The sequence below is a fragment of the Ursus arctos genome, unplaced genomic scaffold, assembly GCF_023065955.2.
Source record: "Ursus arctos isolate Adak ecotype North America unplaced genomic scaffold, UrsArc2.0 scaffold_3, whole genome shotgun sequence".
Lineage (NCBI taxonomy): Eukaryota > Metazoa > Chordata > Mammalia > Carnivora > Ursidae > Ursus > Ursus arctos.
In genome coordinates this window covers 91,274,472-91,289,342 of record NW_026622985.1, presented here as the reverse complement: position 1 = coordinate 91,289,342, position 14,871 = coordinate 91,274,472, and the positions used below count along the sequence as shown (strand labels likewise).

Sequence of the window (14,871 nt, the reverse complement as noted above, 5' to 3'; positions counted from 1 at the left end):
ATGTTGAGAAGACACTGAATGAAGAGATCTCTGCCAGTGGGTCAAGAGCCTAACAAGTCAGGGGGTGTGTGGAAATGAAAGAATGATGGAAATTTATTTTCTTACCTTATAGAGATCACTATAAAGTAGTGTCAATGTGGGCAACACCGTATCTAAATAATGAGAAGGGGAACCACCATCCAAGAGTTCTCCATTTTGAGAAAAGAGTATAATGAGACAGGTTCACACGACAGGGCAGTCTCACAAAAGTGAAAAGCTGAAGAGTAACATGAAGGGCTATTTGTCACGTGCGTTAGTCCCATTACTGTCGGGCCAGAGTGAGGGTGGAGGCGGAGTTACAGAAAGAAGATGGGGGAGAGCCTCGTGGGTCTCATGTGGATTGCCCTTCTGAGCGTTACGGGGTTCTGGAAGTCCTGGTAAAGATGGGTGGGGAGCGTTCTAACCCCTCTTCCTCCCTCCTGTGTTCCCAGGCTGGATGCATGCAGGGTACCCCATCATGTGCCATCTGGAATCTGTGCAGGAGCTCATCAATGAGAAGCTCATCAGAACCAAGGGGCTGTGGGGCCCTGTCCACGAGCTTGGCCGTAACCAGCAGCGGCAGGAGTGGGAGTTCCCCCCGCACACCACCGAGGCCACCTGCAATCTGTGGTGTGTTTACGTGCATGAAACGGTCTTGGGCATCCCTCGAGGCCGTGCCAACATTGCTCTGTGGCCTCCAGTTCGGGAGAAGAGAGTCCGAATCTACCTGGGCAAGGGTCCCAATGTGAAAAACTGGAATGCATGGACTGCCCTAGAAACATATCTACAGGTACTGGGCAAGAAGGGAGGGGGAGGGGAACCCCCACTGCGGGGACCGCCAGCGCAACCTCGTTAGGGGACACTCTAGTGACTCCAAAGTGAACTTAATTGCCTCAGCCGCACCCTCACACCATGATTTTGAGAAGACTCAGGAGAGTAGATAGAAAGCACCAAGGCAGAGGCGAAGGCAGTACTCTACAGTCACCATGGCTGGCTTTAAACCCAGACGTGCCTGAGACAGAAGCCAAACCATGTCATGACATAGCTACCTTAACACCAAACACCCTGCCCCCCCACACACACACACACGTTATGGGATGGGACTCATGGTTTTCCTTAGAAACTGCCTCAGTTTTTCCCTCAGAGGCAATCCAAGATGCCTCACTGGTCTGCACACGAGGTTGCCTCTGCCTTTGAACAACTGTCCAGCACCCCAGTTCCCTCCCCTGAGTCCCTAGAGCAGCTCCCAGGCCACCGTGCAGTCTTACCTCCTAGGATTCTGGAACTCAGTCTCCAGCTAGGTTCTTCCACCTGCCCGAATTCCTCTCTGTGGTACTCACTGCCCCAAGAGCAATAGCAAAACTGCCCAGAGGCTCTAACCTCATCGCTGGGGCCATTTCACTCCAGGGACAAAAGTTGTTCACCTGTGAAATCCAGCTGAGGTTGTCTCAGAGAACTGCCAATGTCCGTCCTAACCTTAAAGCACCATAACCCGGCCTCACACGGGCTATTTCCCGTGGCCTCGGGACAGCTGCCTTTTCCTAAAATTATGCCTTACTTAACTTCATTCCAACCACCTTCCATCTTCTGTTTCTACCGGACTCACTTTTATTCCTAAAGGCCATGTTAGTAGCCTTGCAGATTGCCACAGACCTGACCGATGCAGGTTATGTCAGGGTTAGGGGAGGAATTCCCCAGTTCTTGGGGCTCAGCTTTGCAGCTGTGAAAAATACAAGGATTTTTTCACATCAGCTGGCTTTAAATCCTTGTGTGATAGCCTGTTGACACCTTCACGATGGAGAGAGCTACATGAATGACATTGGTAGGAAATACTGATAATATTCATGACCGTGATTACCACAGTCATCCGTTATCGAGTGTCTGCTCTGCACTGAGCACCGCAATAGCTCACAGGCCCTTGTCAAGAGAAGACAGAGTAGCCCATGAGGCCAGCAGCTAGAACGGGAGAGAGGGCCAGTGACAGAAATGAAACTAATGTTTTAGGGGTTAAATACATTACATAAATTTATTATAGCTTTTGTTGGATCTCCTTTCTGTGATTAAATGTCTCCTCCTGCTGCCGCTTTCTCTCCCAGCTACAGGAGGCCTTTGGTTGGGAGCCGTTCATCCGTCTCTTCACTGAGTATAGGAACCAGACCAACTTGCCCACAGACAATGTTGACAAAATGAATCTGTGGGTGAAGATGTTCTCCCACCAAGTGCAGAAGAATCTGGCTCCGTTCTTTGAGGCCTGGGCCTGGCCTATCCAGAAGGAAGTGGCTACCAGCCTGGCCTATCTGCCTGAATGGAAGGAAAATATTATGAAATTATACCTCCTCACACAGATGTAAGGAGTGCCCAGCGAGGTGGCAGGTAGAGAGGTTTGGGGAGGTAGGCAGAGATGGGGATTCACTCCTCGACCTCTGTCTCTTAGGGTTCTAGCCTTGTGCTCTTGCCTCATTACCCCCATATCTTAATACCTAGTAGTTCCATCTCTAGAAAGTGGGTTAAGAAAACAGCAAAAAGGGGAATCAGGATTTCTTAGGAGCAGGGCCTTCTGTTTAGGGGTCTCGTTCCTCTGCTCTCAGCTATCACATTCCCTCCTGGCCTTATACTGGCCTGGTTCTGAGAGCTTTGGCATCTGCTTCTATGCCAGCCTTTGGTTCACCATTATGGGCCATGGCCCTTGGGGGTGGTTCTCACCCTGACATCTTGAGGACTCTCTGGGCTTTTGTTTTTCACCGGTTGTTCCAAAAACCTGAGCACAGAATCCACTGAAACACAAATTTACCAGGATAACCAGACAGTTCCCTGATATTCTGTCTTAGGTGGTTTTCAAAGAGCTTGAAAAGCAATCTGGTGTAGTAGAAAGAGCCCGTAGCTAGTGTTAGCTCTTGGGAAAGTCACTGTATCTCTGCTCACATTTCTTTGTGTGTGAGATGAGGACAGAAATCCCTGCCTCACAGGGATGTCGTGAAGACTCAAACGGATAGCTCTGAAGAGGTTAGCGAATGCAGCGCTTGCACATCTAAGCGATTCTTCCATGTTCCACTGGTCCACAGAGTAGTGAGCTGAGTACTCCCCTTCTCTTGCCGTAGCCTGGAGGTTAAGACTGTCATCTCTCACAGCAGACTCCCTGCATCCAAAGCCTGGTTCTTTCACCTGTTAGTCATATGACTCTGGGCAAATTCCTTATAAAATGGTATCTATTTCATAGAACGATTGTGAGGATTAAATTCTAGTCCCTCTAAAAGGAATTAGAACAGTGCCTGGCAGTTGGAAGGTATTGAGAAAATGCCAGCTGCCATTATTTCTAATGAATATGTATTGATCATTTCAGAGCTAGACTACCCTGTAGACGGCATTTACAGAGGCGGTGTGACCCACCCCGTCCCATCCTACACTTCAGACACCAGCCTCTCAAAGGACTGGGGTCCACTGCCTTATGAGCTACAGGGGCTACAGAATCCGTGGGCTCTAAATTCATAGTGGGGGTCTTAACAGCTACCTGGGGTTTGGGCTCTTTATTCAGTTCCATCTTTCAGGTAAAATTCCTTCTTTGATTAAATCAAGAGTGTAAGTCACTTGAAAAATCAGAACAAACCCATGAGGGCGTTTTGTCTTTAGCTAACAGTGGGCATCCGGCTTAGAGATGGTGTTTATGTTTCTGTAGTGACACAGATCCCTATCACTGCCCAGAGTTCCTTACCAGTTTGGCAGGTAAAGTCCACACACAGAGAGAAATCTTGACTTCAGAACCAGATAACTGGATACGACTGACAAAAAATTTTATTTAATTACAATGCAAAGGTTTTCATAACTTTTCTTCTAATCTTACTCAAAACCTCCCATTTCTGTGTAATTTTAACTAGAGTTGAGGTTCTGGGAATAATGCGTACATCCAGCCAGTTTCCTTTTAGACCACTTCTATTTATTTAGTTGTTTTAATACACTATTCTGTTTGCCTTATTAAGAATTGGCTGGATGCAGAGACAACAAGATTTGACCTAGAGAGTGTTTTTCTGTGGATTCCTTTATTTTGTCATTTCTTAATCCTAGAATTCTTTTCCCTTATTTCATGAATGTGTATCATCTAGATGCTTTAAATATAGATGATATTGGACATGCATTCAACATTTGAAAAAATTCTATCAATTAGATAGAATTCTATCAATTAGATAGCATGTGCCAAATACTATACTTGTTCTTTTATATAGATTTAATCTTCACAATAATCTTATGAGATGGAAATTTATCATTCCCATTTTAGGAATAAGTGAACTGAATTTTATGGAGATCAAGTAAACTGCCTAAGTCTACCCTGTTCTACTACTAATAAATGGTAGACCTGGGATTTGAACCCAGGCACTCTGATTACAGAATGGGTGTTAGTAACTACAGTGCTTTGAATACTCAAATAAATAAGAAAATGAAGAAGTCAGCCAGCAAACAGAAGGACCTCTATGTCCCTACTTGCCAGCTCTTTGCCTGCTTGTACTCACCCCTCATCCAATTTTATCAGAACAGAAAGTCCCTTTGTTTCTCCCAAATCCAGTTCAAAGGAAGAACGTGAGGTAGGCTCCTAAGGTACATCCCAAAGACAGTGAGTCCTTTAGCATCATCCAGGTCTTTTAGATTCCAGTCTATTCAGGTTTCATTTATCATCTCTAGGGCACCATGAAAGCATTCTAGTAGTGTACTGGGTTTTGAATGGTGGGTTATTTTGGTAAAGTGCCTGACTCCCAAAAGTCCCAGACATTGCATGTTCTCAGCAAGGAAATCGGATTCTTGGTCCTTTGCAATAATATTTGTATCCATCCTGGCCCTCTTTAGTTCATTTTTAGCATTATAGCCCCGGGGACCTTCTTAAAATAGGAAGCTATTCATGTCACTCCCCTGTCTGAAAGCTTCCAGTGGGACTTTGAATATAAGATGATGAACTGAGCATATAAGTTTACCTCCCCTCCCTCCCCAGGCCCCACTGAAATTGAAGTCAAGAAATGCAAAAGAGAATTGACACATCTCAGCAAAGAAAAATGAACAGATTTGATTTTCACTGAAGAAGATCTCAACACATGTCTGGAAGAGAGAAAGTGGATGAAGCACGAGAATGAATGAAAGAGTGAAGGTATCTTTCAGACAGAATAGAAGCTGATCTGAACAACATAATCCCAAAGAAACATGAGCACCTGAAAAATCTGTAAAGAGTTATACCAGTTGTAAAATTGAACCCTATCCTATTCTGCCCCAACCATTGTGCATAGAATACAGGCAGTCTATAATTGGTATCCATTAAGAATTGATTGTTCTTGTTGTTTGTATAGAAATGGAATAAACTGCCTGGGGAGAGGTGGGAGTTGGTGCCCCAGAATAAAATTTCTCTTTTTGTGGAAATAAGTGACCCTGTAGCTTACCAGGTAGTTCTCTGACTGTTGAAACTCCTCCTCAAGTAACCCAAGTGCATCTAGTCCTAGAAGAGGCTTATTGGAGAATCAGAACCAACCATACACTGGCAGAGGACAACCACACCAATTCCTATAAAAGTTAACGGTTACATTGATTCTTAAATGCAAACAGTCAGCTAGGAATCCCCAGTCTTTGGGCATCGGGGGGTGGAGGGGGAGCACCAGGGGAGGAGCATGTAAGAAAATAACCAGCTAGAATTAGGAGACTTGAAAAATACAACAAACTCTAGAGGAAACAAAGTGAACATGGAAAGAATAACTTTAAGATCTGTATCTTCAGAGAGATTTGAGGTGTATTTGTAAGATGAGTACAGAATGCTACAAAGAAAGGAAAAACTGAGAATAAAAAGAGCCCTTAAAAGTGAAATTAAACTGCCCAAAATGTTCAGCAGACAAGCTGGAAAATAAAGTTGAGGGAAACTCCTTAGATATAGAACAAAAAGAAATAACGGGAAGAAAAAAAAAAAGGAAAAGATCTAGACAATCAATATCTAAGCATTAGGACTTTCTGGAAAAGAGAACATAAAAAAATACAGGTGAAGAAGTAAAAAGGACAAAAAATGAAGAACATAAAGAACCAAGTCTCCAGATTGAGGGGCTCCCAATACAACCTATATCTAGACACAATCTTGTGAAATTTTGGATTAAGGATAGAGGGAAGATACTATAAGTGCCCAAAGAGAAAATAAAGTCAATTCATCATAATTAGCTCGACTAAAACAGGAGTAAGAAATAGACTGGCAGCAGATTCTTCATTAGCAACACTGAATGCTAGAAGCCAGTGGGACAATTTCTTCACTTTGGAAAATCTTCGTACTCAGAATAACATAGCAAGCCAAACTGTCAAGAGTAGTGTCAAAATAAAGACATTTTCTGACATGCAAGTTTTCAGAAAGTCTACCTACTTTGCACCCTTTCTGAGAAAGTACCTCAAGGAAGTTCTCCAGCAAAATGAGGAGGAAAACTGGGGAAGAGGAAAAAAATAGAATCCAGGAAACAGTGGATCCCACCCAGGATGTGTCACTCTACCAGACCCATTTCAGATAAGAGTACACAGTCTCAGGCTCTTTGGGGAAAGTATGCATTCTGTTCCATAGATAATTTCATTGAGAAGCTGGGGTGTTTGAATATATGGAGGACACACATTCTTTAGTCAGCAAAAAGAAAACAGAAATATATCAAGACATTCAGGTCCAATTGTGAAACAACAACAAAAACTCATGGGATGTAAGAAGTGACTCAATGGACATTGGCGGTAGGTACCTCTCCTTAGAAGTGGCACAGGCTTCATGAACACTGGATATGTATGGGAGAAAATGGCCTAGCTTCTACTCAGCTCTCAGTAAACAGGATTTACTTAGCCAAAGTAATGTGGATGCTGTTTGTTGGTATTCAGTGTTCTGACCAGCCTAGAGACAAAACATGAAAGGCTTACTGTTTTATTCAGAACTGAAACTGAAAATAATTAATCCTGACAAGTTAAGAAACGAGAGCAGAAAGAGGTTGAGAATTGGTTGGGGGAAGAGATGTAGCAGGAAGAGTGGGGCTACTTAGATATTCACGATGGGAATGAGAAGATAAAGTTTGCAGTTAATGGAACAAGAACTGAAGGATAGGATACTGTCCAAAGTTATAAATTAAATCAATAGAAGTCTTAAAAATGGCATATCTATCAAAAATTTGGGAAAGGATAGGCAAAGGAAAGGTGGGGATAGTGTAAGTTAAATCCTTATCTTTTATAATGGGGAATTATTAAAGATTGTCTAAAGTTAATAAGTCAAAAATTATTGTTCAGACATATTATTTAATGTTAGCAAGTTAGTCAACAGAAGATCTAAAAATAGAAACTGTTAAATGCATTGCCTCTAGGGAATGGGTCTAGGGTTAAAGGGGGTGGGGTGGGAAACTGTGTTTTTCATTTCAAGTCCTTCTGTACTATTTAATTTTTTACCTTGTGCATGTATTTGAAAAATTTTTAATAAACTCAAATAAAAATTCTCCAGTGACCTCATATTGACTAAGATATGCTCCAACCAAAATCCTTAAAATGGCTTATGATGCCTTCCAATATTTGCATCTACCTGATGTGTCCCGGTTCATCGTATAGCCCCATTACTCTCTGGTTCTAGCCATACTAAATACCTTCCAGCTATTCACACTTCACCTTCTCATTTCTACGAGTGTTCCACAAAAAGCAAAGCCTGCCCTGATCTCACCATGTATCTGAGATTTAGCCTACTCTCGGGCAGATTTTCAATGTTTGTTGAGTGAAGGAACACTCAACAGGTGTTGCATGAAGATGGCCAACCAGTGTTCTTTCCCAAAAAGGCGTATGATATTTGTTCCTATTCATTTGACAATTTTAGAAAGTTTTAGTCCTATATGAGACCAGATGGAGTCAGAGGATTTCTGTCAGTCTCCTTGTTATGTTCTTTGCCTGAACATCATAATCTGCTTTCTGCTGTTTATCCCTCTCCTCTCCTACATTATTTTGGAGAAGCAGTCAGCTATCTAGGGAAGATCTTCAGGCTCCCAGATTTCTTGTGTCATGCTATTCCTACTCTCAGTGGCTCTTCCTTTTCTGTTAGTTTACTTTCTTCTATTGTCTAACTCCCAAGGCCAGATAGAGCTCCCTAAGGATATTGGCCTTACATCCTTACATATTGGCTTTACGGATCAGTCTGATGTATTTAGTCCCTAAACCAATGTCCCCACTTGATGTCCCAACCTCACCTAATGTATATGCCTAGCAAGCCAACAGGTAACCAGATACGGCCTTAGATGTTGACTATTTTTGCTGACAAAACACATGCTATCCTTTCTTTCAAGACTGTATCATATCTATGTTCTTTATTCCTTCAAAGCTTTTGGTCCCCTGCTCAGCTTCCATTTTGAAAAGGATTTCTTTCTTTGACCCTAATCACTGAAGTCAATCTTCCAAGTGTGGTAGAGATGGAGTGGTGGGTGATCCTCTACTTTTCAGACATCTTCTAACTACACACACACATTCCACATCTAATTCAAGAGAGCTATAGGAATGCTATTTATGCATTTGGATTCTTGTACATTTGAACACTATAAAGAAGAAGCACTTCTTTGTGAGGAAAGATTGTAAAGATTAAGTTATTATCAATGTTCTATCTGCATGTTGGATGGTTTTATAGGTATTCAGTATATTAGGAAAAAATAGAATAAATGAATGAGTAAATTAAAAACAAACCATGCATTGACCAGTGATGACAGTACCAGGAGCCAAGGATTATGTTAATACAAATATGTGTACATGAGGGCCATTAAAATGTTACTTCCGTTCATCTGAACTATAAAGGAACTCAAATATACATAATTAAGGAATACATACATATAGGTTCTAAAAATTTCTTTGCATGAACCGCCAAAATTTTGTCATAAAATTCACTTTCACAGACTGCCAAAATTATTTAGTATAATTTGAGATCTGAAATAGTGCAGGTGGGAGAGAGACAGTAAGGGTGGGAGCCAGGAGGGCAAAATGATCAAATGTACAACATAAAAACAATGAAATCACGCGGTCCAGAAGAGTCCCCACAGACACAGAAGACATCTCTCCGTTCCTCAACACAACCTGTAATCCAGGGCCCAAATATATGTAAAACAGGCTCTACCTATGCCTGGTCCTGTTATCTACAAAGCTGTTATCTACAAAGCGTCTGTGCTTTAAATAAGAGCCAGGTACCTGAAAGAGTTCATAAACTCTTCCCACAGCGTCCATCAAGATAAAGAGAGAGGCAACTCCAACTTTTTGTTTTGTTTTTTGACATCAAGTTTCTCCTTTTTTTTCTTACCGTCAGAGCAGCCTTGAGACCAAACTGTTACCAAGGACACAAAAATAAGCCTCAAATAAGGCTTTTGACAGTTATTCACAAGATCTGCGGCACTGTGAGCTTGTCCATTGGTAACAAACAGTCAAAACCTAGAGCAGACTTAAATCTCAATCCTCATAGGAAACTGAGATTAAACTATAAAAAGGCAAACAGCTGACTCGTGTCAGTAGTGTTGGAGTGACCTTTGGATAAGGCCTAGTGGATCTCTGGTACAGATAAAGAGTCTAATGGGATGGGGAGGAGAGAATATCCTCAGGGAAAGCAGATGATGGTATTAGTGCCCTCCAGCCAAAGACCACTAGCAATACACCTGTAGTTGAACAAGTTGGATTGCAGTGACAGTAAAACACTGCAGGAAACCGGGCACCTCAGGAAAAGGGTGTTAAAAGAAACTACCAGAGAATTTGGGCTTTTTGAGGATAATTTTGGTGACGGTCTAAAGAAGCAAAGGCAATTCTATGATCGTCTCAGTAAATCTCATCTATTGGTGGGGATGACTGAAGTGACCATAAACCCATAATTGGTTTCTGAAAAAGCAGGCCCTCATTATAGACAAAAAAGAGGAATTTTTGGTATTTCGTGGTTGTCCAGGGATCTCGTCCTTGTCTTGTTTGATGTGGATGTTCTATGAGATTGTTTACGTACAAAGGGGAGAAACAGTGGCAGCTGCAAGTGCGTCAGACAAGCTCCTGCATGCCAAGACCTGCTTTTGTTTTCCTTCTCAACCCAGAAGAATGGATAAAGAGCTTTTGTTGCTCCTACACAATATTAAAACATGCACTCCTCTTGACTGAACATAGGGATAGACTGGGGCAAAATTAGTATCACAAGGTACCCAAGAATGACCCCTGGAAAGGATGACTCCCTAATGCTTCCCTAGACAGGATGGAAGTCTTGGTTGTAATTCAAAATGAAGCTGGGACCACAAGTCAATACTAACAGGTCACTTACTTATTGTCTGAAACATCCCCGCTTCTGAAATGTAGGTTCCCTGAGCCCTTCCCAGGAGGAACAGAAAGTAGGCATTAGGGCAGCAGTTTGTTTTTACCTCGCAGGAATAATGCAACAATAATATACCTTCACAATCTGTGTAAATGCATTTGCTAATTGAGCCACACAGAAAAAAACTGGAATTTAAAACAGAAACTAAAGATGCCTTTACATTAGATATATAATGTTTTGATAAAAGGAGTAGCGGAAACTATTTTCTCCAGCGCTCAAACTCCCCCTTTTGAATTTATGGTCTCTGTGAGACGGAGAGTAAGGTAGTAAAGATCTGTGGACTCACTGAATTTTAAATATTTTTAAGCATAAAACTAGATGAAGTCACTAGAAAAATACTTTACTACGTTAAATTAAAATCCTTCATGTTTTATCTGCCCTCTTTTAAGAAATGCTCATGGAAAAGTTTCCTAAACATTCATAAAATCATTATAAAATTTTTATAAAATCTGTAAAATGCATGTTCCACATTTGGGCATCCCCTTCCAATCGGGTCATTGGGTCACCTATAAATTCATTCAATAAACATTTATTGAACACTTACTACAATGCTAGTTCCTGTTATAGGGCTGGAAATACACAATAAACATAATAAAGCACCTGCCCTCAAAGTGCTTATGTTCCAGTTTGAACATTAAAATGAATAAATAGCGGAGCCTGGGTAGCCCAGTTGGTTAAGCATTTGGCTCAGGTCATGATCTCAGGGCATGAGACTGAGCCCTGTGTTGGACTCTGTGCTGGGCATGGAGCCTGCTTAAGATTTTCTCCCTCTGCTCCTCCCTCTTCCACTCCGATGCACACACATGCACTTGCTCTCTCTCTCAAAAAAATTTTTTTTAATTAAAAAAAATAAAACACCATTTATTGCAAAAATAGATAAAATAAAATGAGCAAATAAACATATATCAAGTATGATAAGCACTATGAAGGAATATAAAACAAAGTAAAGTTAGGGAAGTGAGTGTTCTGGGCGGTGGGGGGACTGGACAAAGGGTATGTTTGGCATTTTATGTAGTGAGGTCCTAGAAAGCCTCTTTGGTAAGGGGACATTTGGCAAATCCTTGAAGGAAATGATGGAGCAAACCAAGCAGACAACTCAAGGCAAAGAGAGGTAAAACTATAGTTGGCATGTTGACAGCAGCAAGACAGACAAGAGCTTCATCCCTATAGGAGCCAATAGTTACTCTCTCAGAGATAAGTGTTGATTTCTGACCTTAACCTTATGATAGGATCTACTGACCTAATAGAAACTCACAACTTTTGACTATCTCTCCTCAAATTTCAAAGTCAAGGTGCACTTCACAGGAGCTTGTCCCTCTGAAATTTAGGAGAAGAGGGGCTCATCTCAGTAGTTGCTGTGACCTCTACCAAAGGTACTGTGTGAAGACATGCCTCTAAGTTCTGGGCCCCTGTTGATGGCCTGATAGACCCAGTAACAAGTAGAATTTGGAACCTTGTTTATAGGGAGAAAATTGATTTGGAAAAAATTGACTAAATTTGCACAGCAATGAAAGTTTCTGACTTACACGTCCATCAGGACAAACCTGCAGGGAGTCACGGGAAACAGCCTCAGGTATCCTTGGCTTCTTACTCCATTTTCCCTCTTCCCCTACTAAAATACATAGTATCTATTCGACCTCAATTAAAATTAAAAGATGCTTGGATCACAGGTCTCAACATAAAATGAAAAGCCTTGAGAAGGAAGACCTTGATGTTACATAGCTCTGGAATAATCAATTTGGAAATAATTGTGTACATTTGTAGAGAAACATAAAAAATAATGTTGCTGGTCCCATAGGACTAGGAGTTTTGATACTCTTTGTAGGAATTTTGTTGTAGAGAGATCGGCCTTTACTCACTCCCAATTCCCATACACTAGCCCCTCTGACATCCTGACAACATTTGTAAATTTGTGTGTGAAGACATATAAACCACGCTGGTATGGGTGCAATTATAGAAACAGGATCTGTGGTGTGTCTACCCAATGGGTCTGATATTTTAGAGCCAGAGGAAAAACACCCACACTCAGCCTTGGACTAAGCTCCCCTGGCTCCCAGACAACTGAACTCTTCAGTACAAAACCAAATTAACGTCTGACCTGGAGATGGGCCAAGTTTGGAAACTAAGACTCCTTGCTTGTTCCTCACTGCAATATCACCCACTCCTACAGTATGTGTTCCATGTACTTATGATCCAAAAAGAAACCAGAGTTCCAGATTAATTTCATAAATACACCAAAGGAGAATACGAAAGCTTTTCTAACTCTGATTAAGCACTGGCCACCTGTCAGGAGTGGCAGCAAACTCCAGCTTCATTGCTTTAAATAAACAGGCAGGCAGGAACTTGCCCTAGAGAAAGACCATGCTATAATTTGAACAAAGGTTGTCAAAAATGTACTAAAGAATGAAAAATGTAGTGAGTGAGTCTTTCCTAAATGCTCTCAAGTGAATGACTTTGCTCTTGACTTCCATTATAACACAAATTTAATAAATGCACAGAGTATTTGAACTTGAGGAGACATAATTGTAAGATTGTGTTAGCCTGGATCCTCCAAGAAGCAGAAGCCAAGATGAGATCAGATGTGCAAGAGATTTATTAAGGAAAACATCTGTAAGAGAAAACAGAGAGGGACCAGAGGAGGCTGGGGGCGCCAACAGACCTCGAGGTCGGTGTAACCCTCATGAAAGAGAGAGCAAAGGAAGAAAGGCTTACATTGCAGGGCAGGTCTCAGAAAATCTCTTCAAGGCCAGTGGGAGTCCTTGAGCCACAGTCGCCCACCAGAAGAGTCCCATGTCTCCCAGGAATGGGCCTGCCTTAGTCCCCTTAATCACCAGTCAGGGAAGCCAGGAGAATCGCAGCATGGCCCAGTACCAGAATTCCAGAGGCACCAGCTGGGGCTGTCTGTCAAGTGCATAGCCGCTCCCTGCAGTCGGAGATCTGAGCGGAGCATTTCCATGGCCACCACAGTACTTAGTCTTAAAACAGCTGTAGACACCTGCTCTGGATCATCTTAAATAGTGACTGAGTAAACCTCGCCAGTGACTCATACCAGTAAATGCACATAGGTAGATTCAACCATCCCTAGTCCTAAATTAGACCATGGCTAATCCTTTCCAGATTCTTGAGGCCCTTCAGGGAAAGAAAAATGGGACCACATTAAGTTTAACTCATAACTAAAAATAATTGAAGAAGGAAGTCAGTGGCTATTAATGCTAGCCCATAATTAGAAAGCTTACGTATGAAGTAACCCCTGTATTTGGTTTAGTGAGAAAGTGGAATTACTGCAAGGATTTTCCTGTTTGACAAAAATGGGCTGATGTACCACTGATAACAGTAACAGTTGTGATTTGTGTATGCCTCTTGCATAGGCCGGACAATTGAGTATCATATTGTTCATGAATATTTATTATGTATAACCCAGAAAGAGCCAATCATTGCAGCACGAAGGACAGGGATTTGCATGCTTGGCTTCAGCTAATATACACCTACCCTTGGAACTGGATCTCGTAAGGGAAAGATTATCTGAACAAAATTGGGATCTGCTTAGAAAGGACAGTAGAAGTGGGGTAGGGAATAGATGCTGGGGAGGGAATCTCAGTGATTACTACCTGGAGTTTCTTAAAAACCTTCCTCCAGGCTACAGACTCCAATTCAAACTCCTTGGATGCCATCCAAATTCGCTCCCGCAAGTCCTGTTAACAAGTTTCGGTCACGGTGAACATTTTCATGTCTTTCTCAAATCAAGCTTTCACACTGACATCTCCACACTGTGGACCATGATGTGGCCTCATGGTGTGATGCCCTCTACTCTTCTCTGCCTACGAACAACATTTACGTTTTTTCAAAGCTAAGTTTTAGTGTTCCCTTCCCTGTAAGTTCCTCTCTGATGACTAGAACCCATTCCTTTCTTCCCTGGTACTTATTTTACAGCATAAATCCTGATGGTATTATGGTTCTTTCACGTCTACTGTCTTCTTAGATTTATTGACTGAGTATCTTTTCCATCTCCCAGGCCCAGTTCCCTAACTTGATTTCCCTAGACAGCTTCGAATCTCCGCCCGCATGGGGCGCACAGGCGGATGCTGACCACCAGGGGGCAGCCCTGCAACGCAGGAGGCGCGGTCTCCGGAGCTGCACCCCACGACCGGAGGGGAGGGGCGCATTTCCACGCGACGAACTCTCGGCCACGGGTTACGTTGCGGTTGAGCGTTATTCATCCCGAATCTGGGGACTTGGCGTTTGCTTTTCGCATCAAGTATAACAGCAACTTTGCAAAGCTCCCGCTCATATTCCGGAACCCTCGGAAGGCCTGAGAGAATCGCTTTCGGCCCCGACCCCTGCAGACTGAGGAACCCCGCCTCCTGGGAGGACTAGCCACGCAACCCGAAGGAGCCCCGCAAGGCGCGACACCGCCCCAAGTGCGTCCGATCGAGAGGTGCCTAGCGGAGGCGACTCCGGGGAATAGCGCCCCGCCCCTGAACCGCCCCACCAGCGCCGCGCCCCGCCCCGCCCGCCTCTGGACC

At 42.7% G+C, this 14,871-nt stretch overlaps 1 protein-coding gene across 4 annotated transcripts in view; it reads left to right on the top strand.

The window, feature by feature from the left end:
• TCAF1 (TRPM8 channel associated factor 1) overlaps nucleotides 1-5,819 on the top strand; it is a 49,500-nt gene extending 43,681 nt beyond the window's left edge. For all 4 annotated transcript variants that reach the window (XM_026513077.4, XM_026513086.4, XM_026513096.4 and 1 more), the window contains exons 7-9: nucleotides 471-808; nucleotides 2,115-2,365; nucleotides 4,994-5,819. In XM_026513077.4, the coding sequence (XP_026368862.3) occupies nucleotides 471-808; nucleotides 2,115-2,365; nucleotides 4,994-5,003 (599 nt within the window). In that variant the 3' untranslated portion in view covers nucleotides 5,004-5,819. The remainder of the gene's footprint in view (nucleotides 1-470; nucleotides 809-2,114; nucleotides 2,366-4,993) is intronic.
• Nucleotides 5,820-14,871: the final 9,052 nt, after the last annotated feature.